Source organism: Apiospora marii (genome assembly GCF_038362585.1).
Source record: "Apiospora marii strain CBS 49790 chromosome Unknown utg000005l_segment0_segment0, whole genome shotgun sequence".
Lineage (NCBI taxonomy): Eukaryota > Fungi > Ascomycota > Sordariomycetes > Amphisphaeriales > Apiosporaceae > Apiospora > Apiospora marii.
This window is the reverse complement of record NW_027117377.1, coordinates 3,679,323-3,693,544: the sequence shown is the minus strand read 5'-3', so window position 1 is coordinate 3,693,544 and position 14,222 is coordinate 3,679,323. Positions and strand designations below refer to the sequence as shown.

At 53.9% G+C, this 14,222-nt stretch overlaps 4 protein-coding genes across 4 annotated transcripts; 2 read left to right on the top strand and 2 right to left on the bottom strand.

The window, feature by feature from the left end:
• Nucleotides 1–708: 708 nt before the first annotated feature.
• PG985_009049 (uncharacterized protein) lies at nucleotides 709–2,073 on the bottom strand (the record flags this gene model as incomplete). The annotated part of the gene is made up of 1 exon (XM_066828817.1): nucleotides 709–2,073. The coding sequence occupies one exon, from the start codon at nucleotides 2,071–2,073 to the stop codon at nucleotides 709–711; it is 1,365 nt and encodes a 454-aa protein (XP_066683729.1).
• Nucleotides 2,074–4,521: 2,448 nt separating this feature from the next.
• On the top strand, nucleotides 4,522–6,537 carry PG985_009048 (uncharacterized protein; the record flags this gene model as incomplete). Its single annotated transcript, XM_066828816.1, has 2 exons — nucleotides 4,522–4,605; nucleotides 4,693–6,537. The coding sequence occupies 2 exons, from the start codon at nucleotides 4,522–4,524 to the stop codon at nucleotides 6,535–6,537; spliced, it is 1,929 nt and encodes a 642-aa protein (XP_066683728.1).
• An 835-nt stretch (nucleotides 6,538–7,372) lies between these two features.
• On the bottom strand, nucleotides 7,373–8,824 carry PG985_009047 (uncharacterized protein; the record flags this gene model as incomplete). The annotated part of the gene is made up of 2 exons (XM_066828815.1): nucleotides 7,373–8,709; nucleotides 8,782–8,824. 2 exons carry the CDS (start codon nucleotides 8,822–8,824, stop codon nucleotides 7,373–7,375), a joined length of 1,380 nt encoding a protein of 459 aa, XP_066683727.1.
• A 3,525-nt stretch (nucleotides 8,825–12,349) lies between these two features.
• On the top strand, nucleotides 12,350–14,088 carry PG985_009046 (uncharacterized protein; the record flags this gene model as incomplete). The annotated part of the gene is made up of 4 exons (XM_066828814.1): nucleotides 12,350–12,664; nucleotides 12,770–12,831; nucleotides 12,927–13,185; nucleotides 13,243–14,088. 4 exons carry the CDS (start codon nucleotides 12,350–12,352, stop codon nucleotides 14,086–14,088), a joined length of 1,482 nt encoding a protein of 493 aa, XP_066683726.1.
• Nucleotides 14,089–14,222: the final 134 nt, after the last annotated feature.

Sequence of the window (14,222 nt, the reverse complement as noted above, 5' to 3'; positions counted from 1 at the left end):
ATCCCCTCCCTTGTCTCACGGAGCCGATCTACGACAAGGATCTAGACTTGCGTCATTGGCGTTCCCTCGCGCGCTCCTCGAGATAGGAGGATGAATGCACACGCCTCAAATCATACCATGCATTGACCATACGTTCTCAACAGGGAATGAATAAGTACAATTGTCTAAGAATAGCAATGTGTCCCTTTTGAGTAATTGTTCATCATATAGAATGCTCGCAGTATATAAGGTAACTTCTACTTACGTATCACGGTTGAAGACAGTGTACATACACTCTACCTAATCTCGAAGAATGCGGGCTGCCGACACCGCTCTGGAAGGGTAATTTCAGCTCTTTTAGCTACCGTACATCCTACCCTGTCAAATGAGAGCATATGCGCAATATACATTGGGGGTCTAGCCCTGATAGAAGACGATCCACCTACTTGGCTCGAAGCCGTGGGTAGGGCCTATACTCGCGTCTCGTGGATGGTACGTTTTCGTATTCATCGTCATCATATTCCTCGTCTGACTTCGTTATAAGAACAATGTACATTTTGACCACCCGCCCCCATGGTATCAAACAACATGACAACGCCGTCCCTTGCTTCGCTAATGCCTTGCGACATGCATGTAAAATCAATCCATGTCCAATCCTCAAGTCCAAATCATGCAGCCTTTGAATGAAACATGCAACATGCTACTGTGCAATTTGCCTTTATGTTCAAATCAATTTGTTACCAGGTCAGGCGGGATGGGCGTGTCCCTCCTCGAACCTGTCTCGGGGTTGATGAGGTCCACAGACCCGAGCCGGTTGTCCTTTGTAATGATGGTGGGATGCGCCGGTCCGGCGGCCGGGACCGTCGGAGTCTTCAGGTCCAGGTCCACTACACTATGCGGTGTGGTGGCTCGGCTAACCGAGGAGATGCTGCTGACGTCTGACATCTCCACGTCTGGCCGCGCCGCGTCGCTCTCGGACTCCGAGGCCTCGATGCTGACCTTGACCGCAGTCAGCGGCTCAGAGAGGCGATGCTTCTTGACGGGCAGTGCGATTTTGGGGGTCGTGACCCCTGCGGCCCTCACCGCCGCCATGGCCCCTCCCTCCTCGTCGCCCTCCTCCTCTTGGCCAATGGTCCATACCCATCTACGCTTCTTCTCCTTTCTCTTGCGCTTCTTGATCCCGCTAGGACCAGGCGAAGAGATCGGGGTCTCGGTCCCGAGCCCCGCCATGCGCCTCCGCATTTCCTCAAAGGGACCGGGGGTCTGTCCCCCATCGCGTGTCTCGTCGCCCGAGTAAGCCATAGTGAGATCCAATGCCATCTCCGCATCCTCTGTGATGGGAGACGCCGAAAAGGGGGACGCCTCTTCCACGAGCAGGTCGATGTGGGACTTGGTGTACTTCTCTGTCGTGATTGTTTGCGTCAGAGGGCTTTCATAGCCCACGCGCCGGGCCGCTTTCTCTTGTAATCGGAGCGACTGCCGCCTCGGCGAGACTGGTGTCCTCGCACTCGACGGGGGTAATGGTGAGTTACGTAATATACTGTGGATTCCTCGCGGGTGTGTATATGGCGCTTTCAAGCCAAACCCATGCAGGGCTGTAGGTATCCTCCGCCTGCTCTGGTTTGGCGAGGACGGAGCCGTTTGGCCCCAAGTATCCTTTGGCGCAAAAGAAAACACCTTGGGCCCCGAAGGGTCCACGGAGCCCGCCGAAAGCGGCGGCGTTGCCGTCATAGCACTGGGAAAGGCCATCTCCATGGGAATTGTAGGAGACATGGGGTTGGCCGTCAGCGGCGTATCTGGATACATTGCCGTATATGGCGTTTGTATCCGCTGGTGAGGGTCTCTCGCACTCTCGGGTCCTGTCTGAAGTTTCAGGGCTTCGCTGAGATTGATGGCCGTCAACGGTGTTGACTGGACCGGCGTAGATCTCTCGATGGCCGTCACGTACACGTTGGACAGGGTGTTAAATGACGTCGGTGATTTCGGGTCCGATTTACCCAGACTGCTGCCTCTCACATTCCGGGCCGTCGACCCTGGTGCGGGTTTAGTCTGGAGAGACAGACGAGGCCTCTTGGCCGTGCTGGTGCCTTCCATGATGGTGAGATATAAACGATGGAAATAAATTAGATGGGTTGCGGGTTGCTTCTCGGCCCGTGGCACCAACAGACGAGGACTCTTTCGGGTAACCTCCCAGCCGGCCGGGATGTACCAAAAACGGAAGGAAGTACGGAGTAGGAGCAGTAGTGAATGCACTTGAGCCGCAGAAGGACGGGGAACAGCAGCTATATAAAATGGACGTGATGGGATGCGGATCGAAGGGACGGAGGAGGCAGATGACGGCCAGATGAGGGGGTGGTAGGGCAGGAGAGTCTGGGCCAGGTCAACGACAAGCGCCTGGTAAGCAAGGGGGGCTAATGCGTGATGCAACGTGAAGGAACACCGTAAACGCGCAAAGACAGGTGGGGAAGGAAACGAAGGGATGGCATGATATGTTCTGTCACATCGAATATTGGGACTAAGACTCCAGAATGACCGGGGCCAGGCCAGTTGCTGGTAAGCCGGGCATGCAAGCTGGGAGGCCGTCCAACCGTTTGGTTGGCTATAAAAAGCGAGCAGGGGTGCAGTAGAGGCTACAGGCATCAGAATTAAACTAGTCAACCCTCCCATACAGCTCAAAACAGCAAAGCAACGAATTTACTACCTAATTCGACCACAAAAATAGGAAAAATTTAGAAAAAATCGTTAATAAATTAAGCAGTTAATTCTGATATTTATAAGATTTTTTTTCGGGGTTTTAAGCACTTAAAGCAATGAGTTGGTGTACATAAAACATAGGTTCGCCCATCTGGAGGGTTGACTAGTTTAATTCTGATGGGGGGTGAGAGGATGGTGGCCCGAAGCACAAGCGCCGAGGGACCCTGGCCTATAGCCCGGATCCTTGCCCAAGTAAGCAAATCAGCAGCATGCCAAAGTCGGCTAACCCTGGTCTCAACGCGCATACGACCTGTTGGGACCGACCGCCTCTTGGGTCTTGGCTGCTGCTCGATCCTTTCGGCGTCTATTTTGGCGGGCTTGTCTGATGTCTAAGCGACCCAACGAGGACTTCCTGGTTCCCCGCACACACGAGCTTAAGCCATTGATTAGTCCAAGCCGTACTACTAAGGACGACGAGGATGGCGATGTTTGTCTGGGCTTCGTGGCGTCTGTTACTCCATCAAAATGGGACAATATGTGGGAGACCAGAATGGATGGTGGAGGGGTTGAGGGCGTGTATCGCCATCGGAGTAAGGAGATGTCCATGTGAGCATCCTTTGAGGCGCTGGATCACGAATAATACATTGGATATATGGGGCCCCATCCCAGTCATACGGATGGCAGGGAGCTTGAGCCACAGACCTGACGACTCGCAGTACGACCGCAGGCAAACAAAGCTCGGAGCCGCAGCAGGAATAGGAAAGGAACGCGCAGGCGATATTTGGCCCGACAGAGGGAGCCCAGGTTAAGCATGTTTTCTGCGGTGCCATGACTTTCCGCTAGGGAACCACCCTGAAGACGAAGCATCACGAAGAGTGTCTCAAGTGTCCGAAGTGCCCGGGCCCCGATTTATTGAGTCGCCGTGGGTCGGGTAGGTTAATGTAAAACGTGTAGTAATCTATAACACGAATCTGCGCTCCATCTATTTCTGGATTGTATATTGTTTGGTGTCTTGGTCGTTAGCCGGCCTGGTGCGCAAGAGAGACTGACTCTCATCGGACCTGTGGGGCTTTGGCCAAAGTGTTGCTATTTTGGTGATAGCCCACTTACCGACTTTTCAAGGTAAGGTATGTACATTAGGTATGTACCTCTGGAAGGAATAAGGAAAACCCATCCATGCCAAGTGGTACTTTTCCCTACCCGACCAGAGCCCGAGAGCCGACCAGCGACTCCCGTCGGTTTGCCAGTTGGCCGTCAGCAATAAAAGTAGGCACGGGATCGCCCGATCCATCATTTGAAGCCAAATATAAATATACCTATCGCCTCGATGGTCTGGAATGAACATGATCGTCCTGTGGTCCAAGTGTAGGTACTACTATGTGTATCGCATTATTCTAGATTATTGTGGTGCTTCGGGAGGCAAGTGTCTTCGGATGAACAAAGAGGAGAAAATGACAGATATCAAACAGACTGCACACTACAAATGCAGGCGCCTGGCGTTTCTTGAACCGTTCGCGGTTGTATAGTTCAAGAAAATATCCTAAGGGCAGTAAGGTGCCTGCCGCAGTACTCGGTATGTATCCATAAGGTAGGTGCTTTTTATGTACTATTTTCATGCTGCCTTCGCACTAGCTCCAAAGCACAGACTGCTGTTTACTCTTGCTGCTCGCAGTTTATTTTCGGACTTTACGTATTCAGCATACTCTGGGTACCGCTTACTCGAATGGAGTCATCTTATAGCTTCGGGTCGTGATACTACTGCGCATACCCGCTCAGATTACCACTGGCTACCCGCAATCCCATGGCTGATCGAAGAGAAGCCTTCGTTTCGGCCGAGCATGGCGCAAGATGACGAATCCATTACTGATTAGACAAGCCCCCAGAACACCCAAGATCCCCTCCACCAAGGATGACAGAATCATATTGCACTTCGTAAGCTAGTCCACACCCGCGGCGCACTTAGATCCCATTACCTGGTCATCTCATGCCTAATCCGGATATATCGATCTACTCTGCCAGGACTACGATTGCTTCTACGCAAGTGTTTTTGAAAATGAAACCCCGGCACTAAGGGCACTGCCGCTTGGCATCAAGCAAAAAAGCATATTGGCCACGTGTAACTATGTTGCTCGCGCGAAGGGCGTCAAGAAGCTGATGCTGATCTCCGAGGCGGAGAAGATTTGCCCCGAGCTGGTGCTGCGGAATGGCGAAGATCTCACGCGGTTCCGCGACGCGTCCAAACGGCTCTGGTCCTTCCTGCGCTCGCACTCGTGGAACCGGAAAGTCGAGCGGCTGGGCCTGGACGAGGTGTTCCTGGATGTCACCGACATCGTCGACTACAATGCGCCGCTGCTGAACCCAAACGCGCTTGCGCACTCCTTCTTCCAGCTGTCGGAGCAGGACCCCGAAAAGGGCTTTGGCTTCGATGCGAGCGCCTGTTTCGGCTGCACGATACCTGCAGAACGCCCAGGTGACGATGGTGCTACGCCCGGGAATTCGTCGTATGCACGCTTACTACTGGCTTCGCACCTGGCCGGCTATTTACGACACAAGCTGGAGGAGGATTTTGGGTATACCTCCACCTGCGGCGTATCTACCAACAAAGTGCTGGCCAAGCTAGCAGGCACCAAAAATAAACCCAAGAACCAGACGACGCTGCTCAATCTCCACGATGGGGACGCCCTAGCGTTCATGGACGGATGGCCGATACGTAAGATCCCCGGCATGGGATCCAAGACCTCGCAGCTGGTGGAGAGCCACGTCCTTCAGCGGCCCACCGAAGCCGTCCCTCACGATCACGAGCATGCTGCGAAGATCACCACGCGCGAGGTGCTCGCGCATCCCGGCATGTCCCCCGGCCTCCTCGAGAAGATCCTCGGTGGCCCCGGCGTGGAGCGTGGCATTGGCGACAGGGTCTGGAACATGCTCCACGGCGTCGACAACGCCGAGGTCAAGGAGGCGAGTGACATCCCGACGCAGATCAGCATCGAAGACACGTACGTGACCAAGGCATTGAACACGCAGGCCGAATTGATGCGGGAATTGCATGCGCTATGTCGCTCCCTGATCCGGCGAATGCGCGTAGACCTCGTGGTGGCGGATGATGACAGCACCCGCCCGTCGGCCGGTGAAAGTACCACCTCGGGGCCGGGCGCCCCCCATTCTCAGAAGTGGCTCGCGTACCCCAAGACGCTACGTTTGTCGACACGTGTGAAGGCCAGGCCGGGCGTCACGGACGGTAGCCAGCAGGTTCCCCCGCGGGATAACTACTATAGTCGCAGTTCGCGGAGTTCTCCGTTGCCCACGTTTGTGTTCAGCCTCAAGGACGGCATCGAACACGTAGCTGAGCGGCTTGTTAACGAGTCCATTCTGCCACTCTTTCGACGTCTCCATAGTGAACGTCAGAACTGGAACCTGGCGCTTATCAACATTTGCGTGACCAACATGGTGGCCACAGGTAACGAAGACGGAAGCATCGGCGGCGGCCGGGATATCTCCAAGATGTTCAAGACCCAGGATGCCAAGCTGAAGGAATTCACAGTATACAGCGTCGACAACGAGCAAGCTCGAGTCTCCTCCAAGCAGAACTTGTTAAGCGAGCTCATCAATTCATGTGAAAACAGTACAGTTATGGCACCTCAGGGCCAAACAGGAATTGTGGAAGGCGTAGCCAATGACAAAGCTGACCACGACTGCCCAATGGAAGAAGGCGAGGCAGAAGGTATGGTGGTGGCCTGGGATGAAGAAGATGAAAATGACGACGACGACGACGAGGGTGATGGCCGCATATGTCCTGAGTGCGGCCAGCGCATCCCAGAATTTGCCGTGAAGGCACACCGGCGATTCCACGCCCTGGGTGGCTGAAGTGACAAGCATAGAACACAGTAATCAAAGGAAAGCCACGAGGCCAGGCTTGCAATGCCAAAGGGATTGTTGGCTTGTATTTGCTTAATTAGGCTATATACATGTTGTCTTTGCTTTTGACCGACCAGGTCTAAGGTCACCAAACACACACACATTCCATTTCAGCCTTCCCATGTTCCTTCCACATAGCAGCATCGCATGCCTTTGCGACCTGCCTGGACTCTTCTTCCTCTTCCACCTCTTTCTTACACAGCTGGGGGGATATCTTGAAACATCAATATTGAATAACAAAGCAAAAACGACCGAGTCCTCTCCGAAACCACAAACGGACACGAGAGCATTCATTTATTAGTGCAAGTGGTATGTATTGCTGCAGCGCAGCGCCACAAAAGGACAAAAACATACAAATGCAATCAGTTCAGGGGGGGTTGGGGGTCGGAGTGGGACTCTCTCTCTCTCTCTCTCTCTCTCTCTCTTCTCCCTTGTGCTGTGCATCTTCCCTTCATTTCCATCCGTTCATCAATTGCAAGAAAATGGATAAAGTATTCGCTGGAGCAGACTGTCTCATGCTCTCAGGCCCCTATCCGGGGCACAAAGGTATCAAAAACAAAGCAGGAAGGCGCCGCCGTAATATCCTCAAGGGGTATGAAAAAATGGATACGGCCACCCCTATAAATTCGATATGCTCCGGGTGACGCCAATTCCATGTATCAAATCCAGCCTGGTAAACTCCTATACCTGGGTTTAGTTCCCGCTCAAGCTTTTCCTCTTTCCGTCCTCGTCATCGTAAGTGAATATAGGCGCATATCATCATGATCTGCAGATGCTAGCCTTGCTAGCTAGATAACAGCTCGTTCTCTTTCAGTATATCGTCGAGCCACTCTCCTGCTAGCTGCAGCATTGCGCTCTTACTATAACCGCCGTTTTTCAGATTTGGAACGATCTCCTGGAGGTCGTCAAATCCCTCTTTTATCAGCGTACGTCTCTTCTGTTCGCTTCTGATATGATTACTACGCTTTTGCTCTTCGGACAGGTTTTCCCGTGCAGGTTTGGGGCCATTAGCGTTGGACTTGCGCCGCTTGCCCGGGGTGTCGTCCGCCAAAGACGTGTCCTCCGCCTTACTGAGGTCAATCTTGGATTTCCGCTTTCTTGCCGGTGCCTTTGTGGGAGCAGTAGATGGGTCTTCTGCGTCCTCGTCGGCGACGTCGTCGTTCACTTTGCTCTTCCGTCGTTTTCGGGGCAACACCTCAGGTTCCTTTGTCACGCCGTTCATATGGCCATTGCGCATGCCATCAGCGCTCGATTCACCGTTCACCGCTGGACTTGAAGGACGCGTATTTGATGTGCTGTTAAGTGATAGGCACTTGACGTACTTGAGGCGCTCGCTCTCGAGTGCCGGCGCGGTCTCTCTTTCCGATGCTGGTACAAAGGAGTGCCCCCTACCAAAGCTGGTATCCGAGCCCCATTGCACGTCCTCTGGTATTTGAACGGTCCTCTGGTTGCTGTGGATATGCGGACTACTAAACGTCAGGCTAGTGAACATATGATCACCATGCTGCTCTGGCATATGTCCCACTGTGGTCGAAATCGGGACCGAGTGCATCGGGCCGGATCGCTCAGGGTTGAAGTGACTCCGGTGTTGCGCGACTGGGTGGCTCGGTGGGGGTCCCATGGGTTGCGACGGGAGCATGTGACCATGACTGATGCTGTTTGGCCTTCCAGGGTGGCCATTGTGGAGGGCGGTTAGAACAGCGGCAGCGTCAGCAGGCGTGCTATGCTCGATCGACGAGTGCAGCGGTGGGTGAGGTGCCTGTCGTTGCGGTGGCGGTGGATTTGGTGGAGGCGGCGGGGCCATAAGGCTGGATGCTGTGAACTCGTAGACATCAGGGAAGCCTTCGAGGTCGGCAAAGTCTATCACAGAAGACATGGTATGGTGAGCCGGTTGTTGTCCATACGTCGTTGCGGAGCCCATGAACTGTGGTGGCAGATCAGTCCACGAGTCACCGAACGCGAGACCTTCACCGAACGCTGAGCCACTGTACTGGTTGGCTTCTATTTGGTTGAAGAAGTTGCGCATCTGACGATCATCCTCATAGCTAAGCAGTGGCTCTCCGGGCGCAGGCTCCGGGGGTTGAAGAAATAAGTTGTCATCGGTCGAGGGCGAAAATGAGTCTGGACCGTGTTAGCATACCGACGTTGTTTCCTAAAAAAAAAAAAAAACATATTTGCGAAGGCACCACGTACATCCAAACGGCGCTACGCCGTCAGGCGGCTGCGACGAACCCATCCTGGGACGCTGTATTGCTAGCATGGGTGCTTCTTCTCGGCGTAAAAGGTCGAAAAAGACTCGTCGTGCAAGCGCAAGCGGCAGAGACGCGAGAGCAGTTGGCGGTCGCCTGAGGGGTAGATTCAACTGCTGGTCAAGAATCTACCAGATGTCGACTCTGGCGAAGGGGGCTCGTTATGGATAGCGGGCCGGCCAGAGGCAGGAGGGCAGTGGGCTGCAAGGGATCGCCGGCGGCGAACAGTGCTGCCAGATCCTGCCCAGCGGTTGTTTGGCAAGGTGCGATGTAGTCGAAGTTTGAGCGCGGAGTAGCGGGCGAGAATGGCATGTGCTCGTGCGTATGCTCGCTCCGTCGCAGTGGTTTAGGTGCTACCTTAGGAAAGTATATCTCGCGTGAAGGAAGGTCGAGGCCGGGACGCGTTGCAAGGGCTCCTGTTCCTAGGAGCGACTCGGAGGGGTGTATAGAGGTGTCGACTTGGCTTGAAGTGGTTGTTATTACGGGTATTTGCTCTCAGTATCGGGACAGTTGCGGCAGAGGGCGTATAGGGTCGTTGCGCATAGCTGTACCAAACATCGTCATGGCCCTAGCATAATATCCCAAGAGTCGCGGGAAAGGTACTCCAAGAAAGATGATGATCAAACCAGAACCGAGCGAAAGCGCCCAAGTACATTTGGGGTTGAGGAAATTGGGGATTCGGAGGAAGTAGGATGTCGCCGTGCCCTATTGGGCGGATGGGGTGGTTTGGACGGGTGCAGGAGAAGGAGTTGGAGCCGTAGCAGGTAAGCCGGAAGTGTGTAAGTGTGTATGTATGTGTGTAGTATACAGAGAGTCAGCCGTATTATGACATGCAGCAGCAGCAGCAGCAGCAACGGACGGCAGTGATCCCACCCCCGGCGGCGCAAGTCATGGTAGGGTATAAGGGTATTTTCCTTTGCAAAGGGCGTAGAGGGCAGGGTCGCGGTGCGGCGGACCGGGTCTTGGATGCAAAGCTAGGTATATCAGGACGGGTACTTGGAAGCGAAGTGCAGGAAAAGCGTGGGAAGTTGGCCGAGAGGAAAAAACAGAGCGACGGGACCTCTCCAGTTCTTGCAGATCCAAAGGGAACTGAACGAAATGCTCCTCCGGGCGCTCGAGGTCATTCGCTGGAGAAAACCGACAAGACCCCTGCTACTCCGCGCTGGCGCACTTGCCTTGCAGCTCAACAATCAAGCCACATCCTATTGGGCAGTGGGAACTCTTTTCGTCCTGCCTCGCCGGGACTAGTCGTAGATGGCTGCTAGTCTGCTATATCATTACATCTGCCTCATGATGTATGTATATTTAATGTACTGCTCTTCTTGGTTATACATTGCTGTGTCTGGCTCACATTACGTGTTAGCTAGGCAGAGAGCGTACATCAGGCATACGCTTGTCAATCGACTTGCGTCGCTGATTTCGAGAGAGAGTTTTGATCGTTGGTTGATGGGTCCCAGACCATACAGGTACAAGTTGTAGGCTGGCTGCTGGGTGGATATGGGTACAGACATTCTGCCCACCCATCTTAACTCTGATCCCATTATAGATTTCAACTTCCGCAGTATCTTCTGAGATGACTGCTTGCTTAGCTAAAGATGTATTGCCAACAAATCACAATTGGCGACATGTCCCTCGAGTTCGTTACCTAGCCTTGTAAAGAGCACTCGTCTCATGTTTTTCTCCTGTTGCCCTTCTGCGTGGGTGGTAACAACACGCGAGCATTTATCACCCAAACGCTGATCAGCAGGGACAAAGATACCCGAAGAGGCATAGATCCCGCCCGTAGTACACACCCCCAGCGAACTGTCTGGGACTCTGGGGTTGGAAAGCCTCCACCGCACTGGTCAGGCTCGTTCACGCTTTTAAGCCAGAGATGTAAAATATAGGACCACTCCTCAGTGTAGGTATGCAGTCCACCTAAGTATGTATGTATGCGTCTTGAGAGCTAGTTTAGCATCGGATACACGTAGATTCCTATTACCTAGAATATGAGATATGTTGGTAACAGGCGAGCACTAGGTGCCAGGTATTATTTACTGGCTCACCTACTCGAAGAGGTCAAGTGTCCGGTGGCCTAACGAATCCCGTACCATACCTAATAGGTGGTCTGAGTCTCAATGCTCGAAAGTGACCTAGCTGCTAGCTGCTCTTGGGCCCACCTGTTTTCACATGTCAAAATCATCACGTCCTCACACTTTGCTCGTTGCTCGTTGCCCGTCCCAATCCATCAGGCGAGCCTCATGTTAGGTGCATGTACCTGAAGTAATTAATGCCTATGCACTGACTGGATCTGGATGCCCATCTAAAAGCGCACACACCTCAAGCTATGTAGTCATTCCATCATCACACTAGAATGAGGCCAGCGACGCCAAGTGGCTGACCGGCTTCTTCGACGAGAGAAGAACTATCTATCGTGTTTTCCTGGGGGGTCACCACACGCGTCCGGTGCTGCATACCTACAGGTAGCTTCTTCTCACTTATGCGTACATATTTGTACAGCCACGCAAACACGTCAACATTGCCCTTAGCTTCATTTGGAGGCTGCTACACGTACCGCACGCAACCAGCTCCCAGCTCCTTTCTCTCTCTCTCTCTCGCCCTCTCTGTATCTTTCGCTCTTTCAAGTTCACCCTCTGTGACTGCGTCGGGGGTTTGAGGCTCAACCGCATGAGTGTTGTTGTGCAGTTCTATATACAGAAACCATAGGAGTGTCGACTGGCTGCGATCCCTATAGATACCGAAGTTGCGAGTCGCATTCTTTGGTCAGTAAAGCCGTCCCCGTTGTTGGCTGTAGTCTCCTCCCCCGTATCATCCGATCGTACTCCGCCGTCTCTGCCCACTGTCGGCAGGCTTTCCGGAGTGGGTTGCGTGCACATGTTATGTGTGCATTGATCCTCATGCAGCTTCAGGATTGCGGCTCGGCCCCGATTACCGTATAGGAGCCTCTCGTACGTATCGGAGCCAATCTATTCCAACGATAGCAGTCACTTGGCGGCATACCCAGATCCCAGCACCCCCCTTCTTCTATCTACTACTAGCGCATAGCTCGGTTAGTCAAGCCGCCTGATCTCGGGCGCGCACACAAGCAAGCATCCTTCTCTGCTGCTGCAAGTAAGGCATGTCTAGTCGATGCATCTTCATTCGACATACTTACTTAAGCCTTGGCAAAACCAACTGCCCCTCCGCCCGGCAATCGTTGCGAATTGCCGGCCTCTGGTTCTCTTGGCCGCTGCTTCGGCCTTGGCTTCTACTGTAGAGTAGACCATCGACATTCGGTCGGTCTTAGCTTTCTTTTTAGTCCCTGCCCCGGATTTTCGTGTCTGGAGAAAGACCAGGGTCACTCTTGATGAGACATCCGCGGATTTCTGCTTGCAAGATTTGGGCACGGCCACTGCCTGCCTACATACCTCATCGATGCTGTGCAATTGTTCGGGCCATGCGAAACAGTCACTCCCTCTACGACGTTCTTTTCTACTTTCATCACCCGGTGTATTGAGTGTCACGTTGCGGCGATGACATCTTCACTACAACCTCGGCCCGCCAGAGGAGATCCGCAGAAATGGGACAGGTCTATTCCCCCTCCCCTGAGGCCACTTGTACGCGCCTATGCTCTGGGCTACGCGTCCACGGTTGTACCGAGGCTCTTCGCCTTGGTTCTACAGCAGGTTACCCCCAAGAAAAGCAGGGGTGGTCCGGATAAAGGCGCGCTGCAACCCCCGCGCGAATGTCCTGTGGTATCCTTGCAACGCATTCTTCGAGCCGGCCTGGATCCCCAGCGCTTCCCTGCCTTCTGCGCAACTCTTGTTGGCGGAAGTACACTTTTAGAGGTAGGCGAAACTCACGGTTCAAGCTGCTTACTGGCGAAGACTTGTTTACATCATTGTGGCTTATTGTAGTCACTCATTAGCTTGGTCGCTGACTTTATGTGCTAGATCCTACTCCGGAGGCTCTGCTTTCGTATACCAGGCTCACTTTCTGTTGCTGCTCGCAAACGGTGCGTTATAGTATTCCTCACAGATGTCTTTGGGATTGCAACTTTGTGCTCTACTAGATGATATGCATCTGCCACTTGTACTGACTGCTCTGTAGGCTATCGCGATGGCTAGCAAGCTTCACTGCGGCATGTTTCAGCCTCAAACTCCTGCAGTCTAAGGCAAGCCAAGCTTTTACAGAGACGGTTCCTGCAGAAAAAGATAGCAACTTAGACACTGCGCCCACGACGATCAAGTATGCTGGGAGAACATTGGATCTATCACTATTCGCATTCTGCCGAGCACTTGATGTGATCATCGGCGAGCTATGGGCTCAAAGGCGGACGCGAAGAGTTGCAGACAAGCAATGGACCAGTGTAAGTACCCCCGATACCTTGAGGCCCGTCTTGGGATACCAACTCACAGATGATCAGATTGAGATAGCAGCCTCAAGGCTGGCTGATCCGTCCATGTTTGCTGTTTCGTGCGCCTTGATCATGTGGTCGTGGTTTTACTACCCATCCAGATTACCGCGGGCTTACAACAAATGGATAAGTTCCGCCGCTTCTGTAGACAAGCGCCTCATCCAAGCCCTCCAACGGTGCCGCACAAGAGAACTGCGTTACGGAGAAGATACGGGCCAGGCACCACTGATCCAAGGCATGTGCCGGGACTACAAGTGGCCCTTGCAGTGGGGAGACCCGGCCGTGGCCGTCCCGTTTCCCTGCGAGGTCGTGCACATGGGGTGCGGCCCGTCCTGCGAGTACCACGCCCTGTCGCGTTTCGGCCGGTCCTTCCGCTGGTCCATGTTCACGTACCTACCCCTGAACCTGCTCCTGGTGGCGCGGAAGCCGAGCTTCCGCAAGCTCAAGTACGCCCTGCTGTCGGCGGCACGGTCGTCAGCCTTCCTGGGCGCCTTCATCACCTTCTTCTACTACGGCGTCTGCCTCGCCCGGACCCGGGTCGGCCCCCACCTCCTGGGCAAGGACGCGGCGGCCCGCGACCGGATCGACGGCGGCCTCTGCGTCGGCACGGGCTGCTTCGCCTGCGGCTGGAGCATCCTCCTCGAGAACCCCGGTCGCCGCAAGGACATGGCCCTCTTCGTTGCGCCGCGCGCCCTGGCCACGCTGCTCCCGCGGCGTTACCCGCTCGACAAGCAGTGGCGCGAGACGTTGGTGTTTGCCGCCAGCACGGCCACCGTCTTCGCATGCGCCCTGGAGAACCCGGAGCGGGTCAGGGGCATGTTTGGCAGTGTTCTGAACACGGTACTAAAACCCTGAGCCGGCTAGGTACGGTTGTCATTGACAGTATTGGATCTTCTTTTCTATGTGGTTTGTATTTTCCCTGTAGATATATGGGCATATATGGATGTGTGTAAGTGAGGTCAAGGGGAACGGATAGACAACGGCTGCTT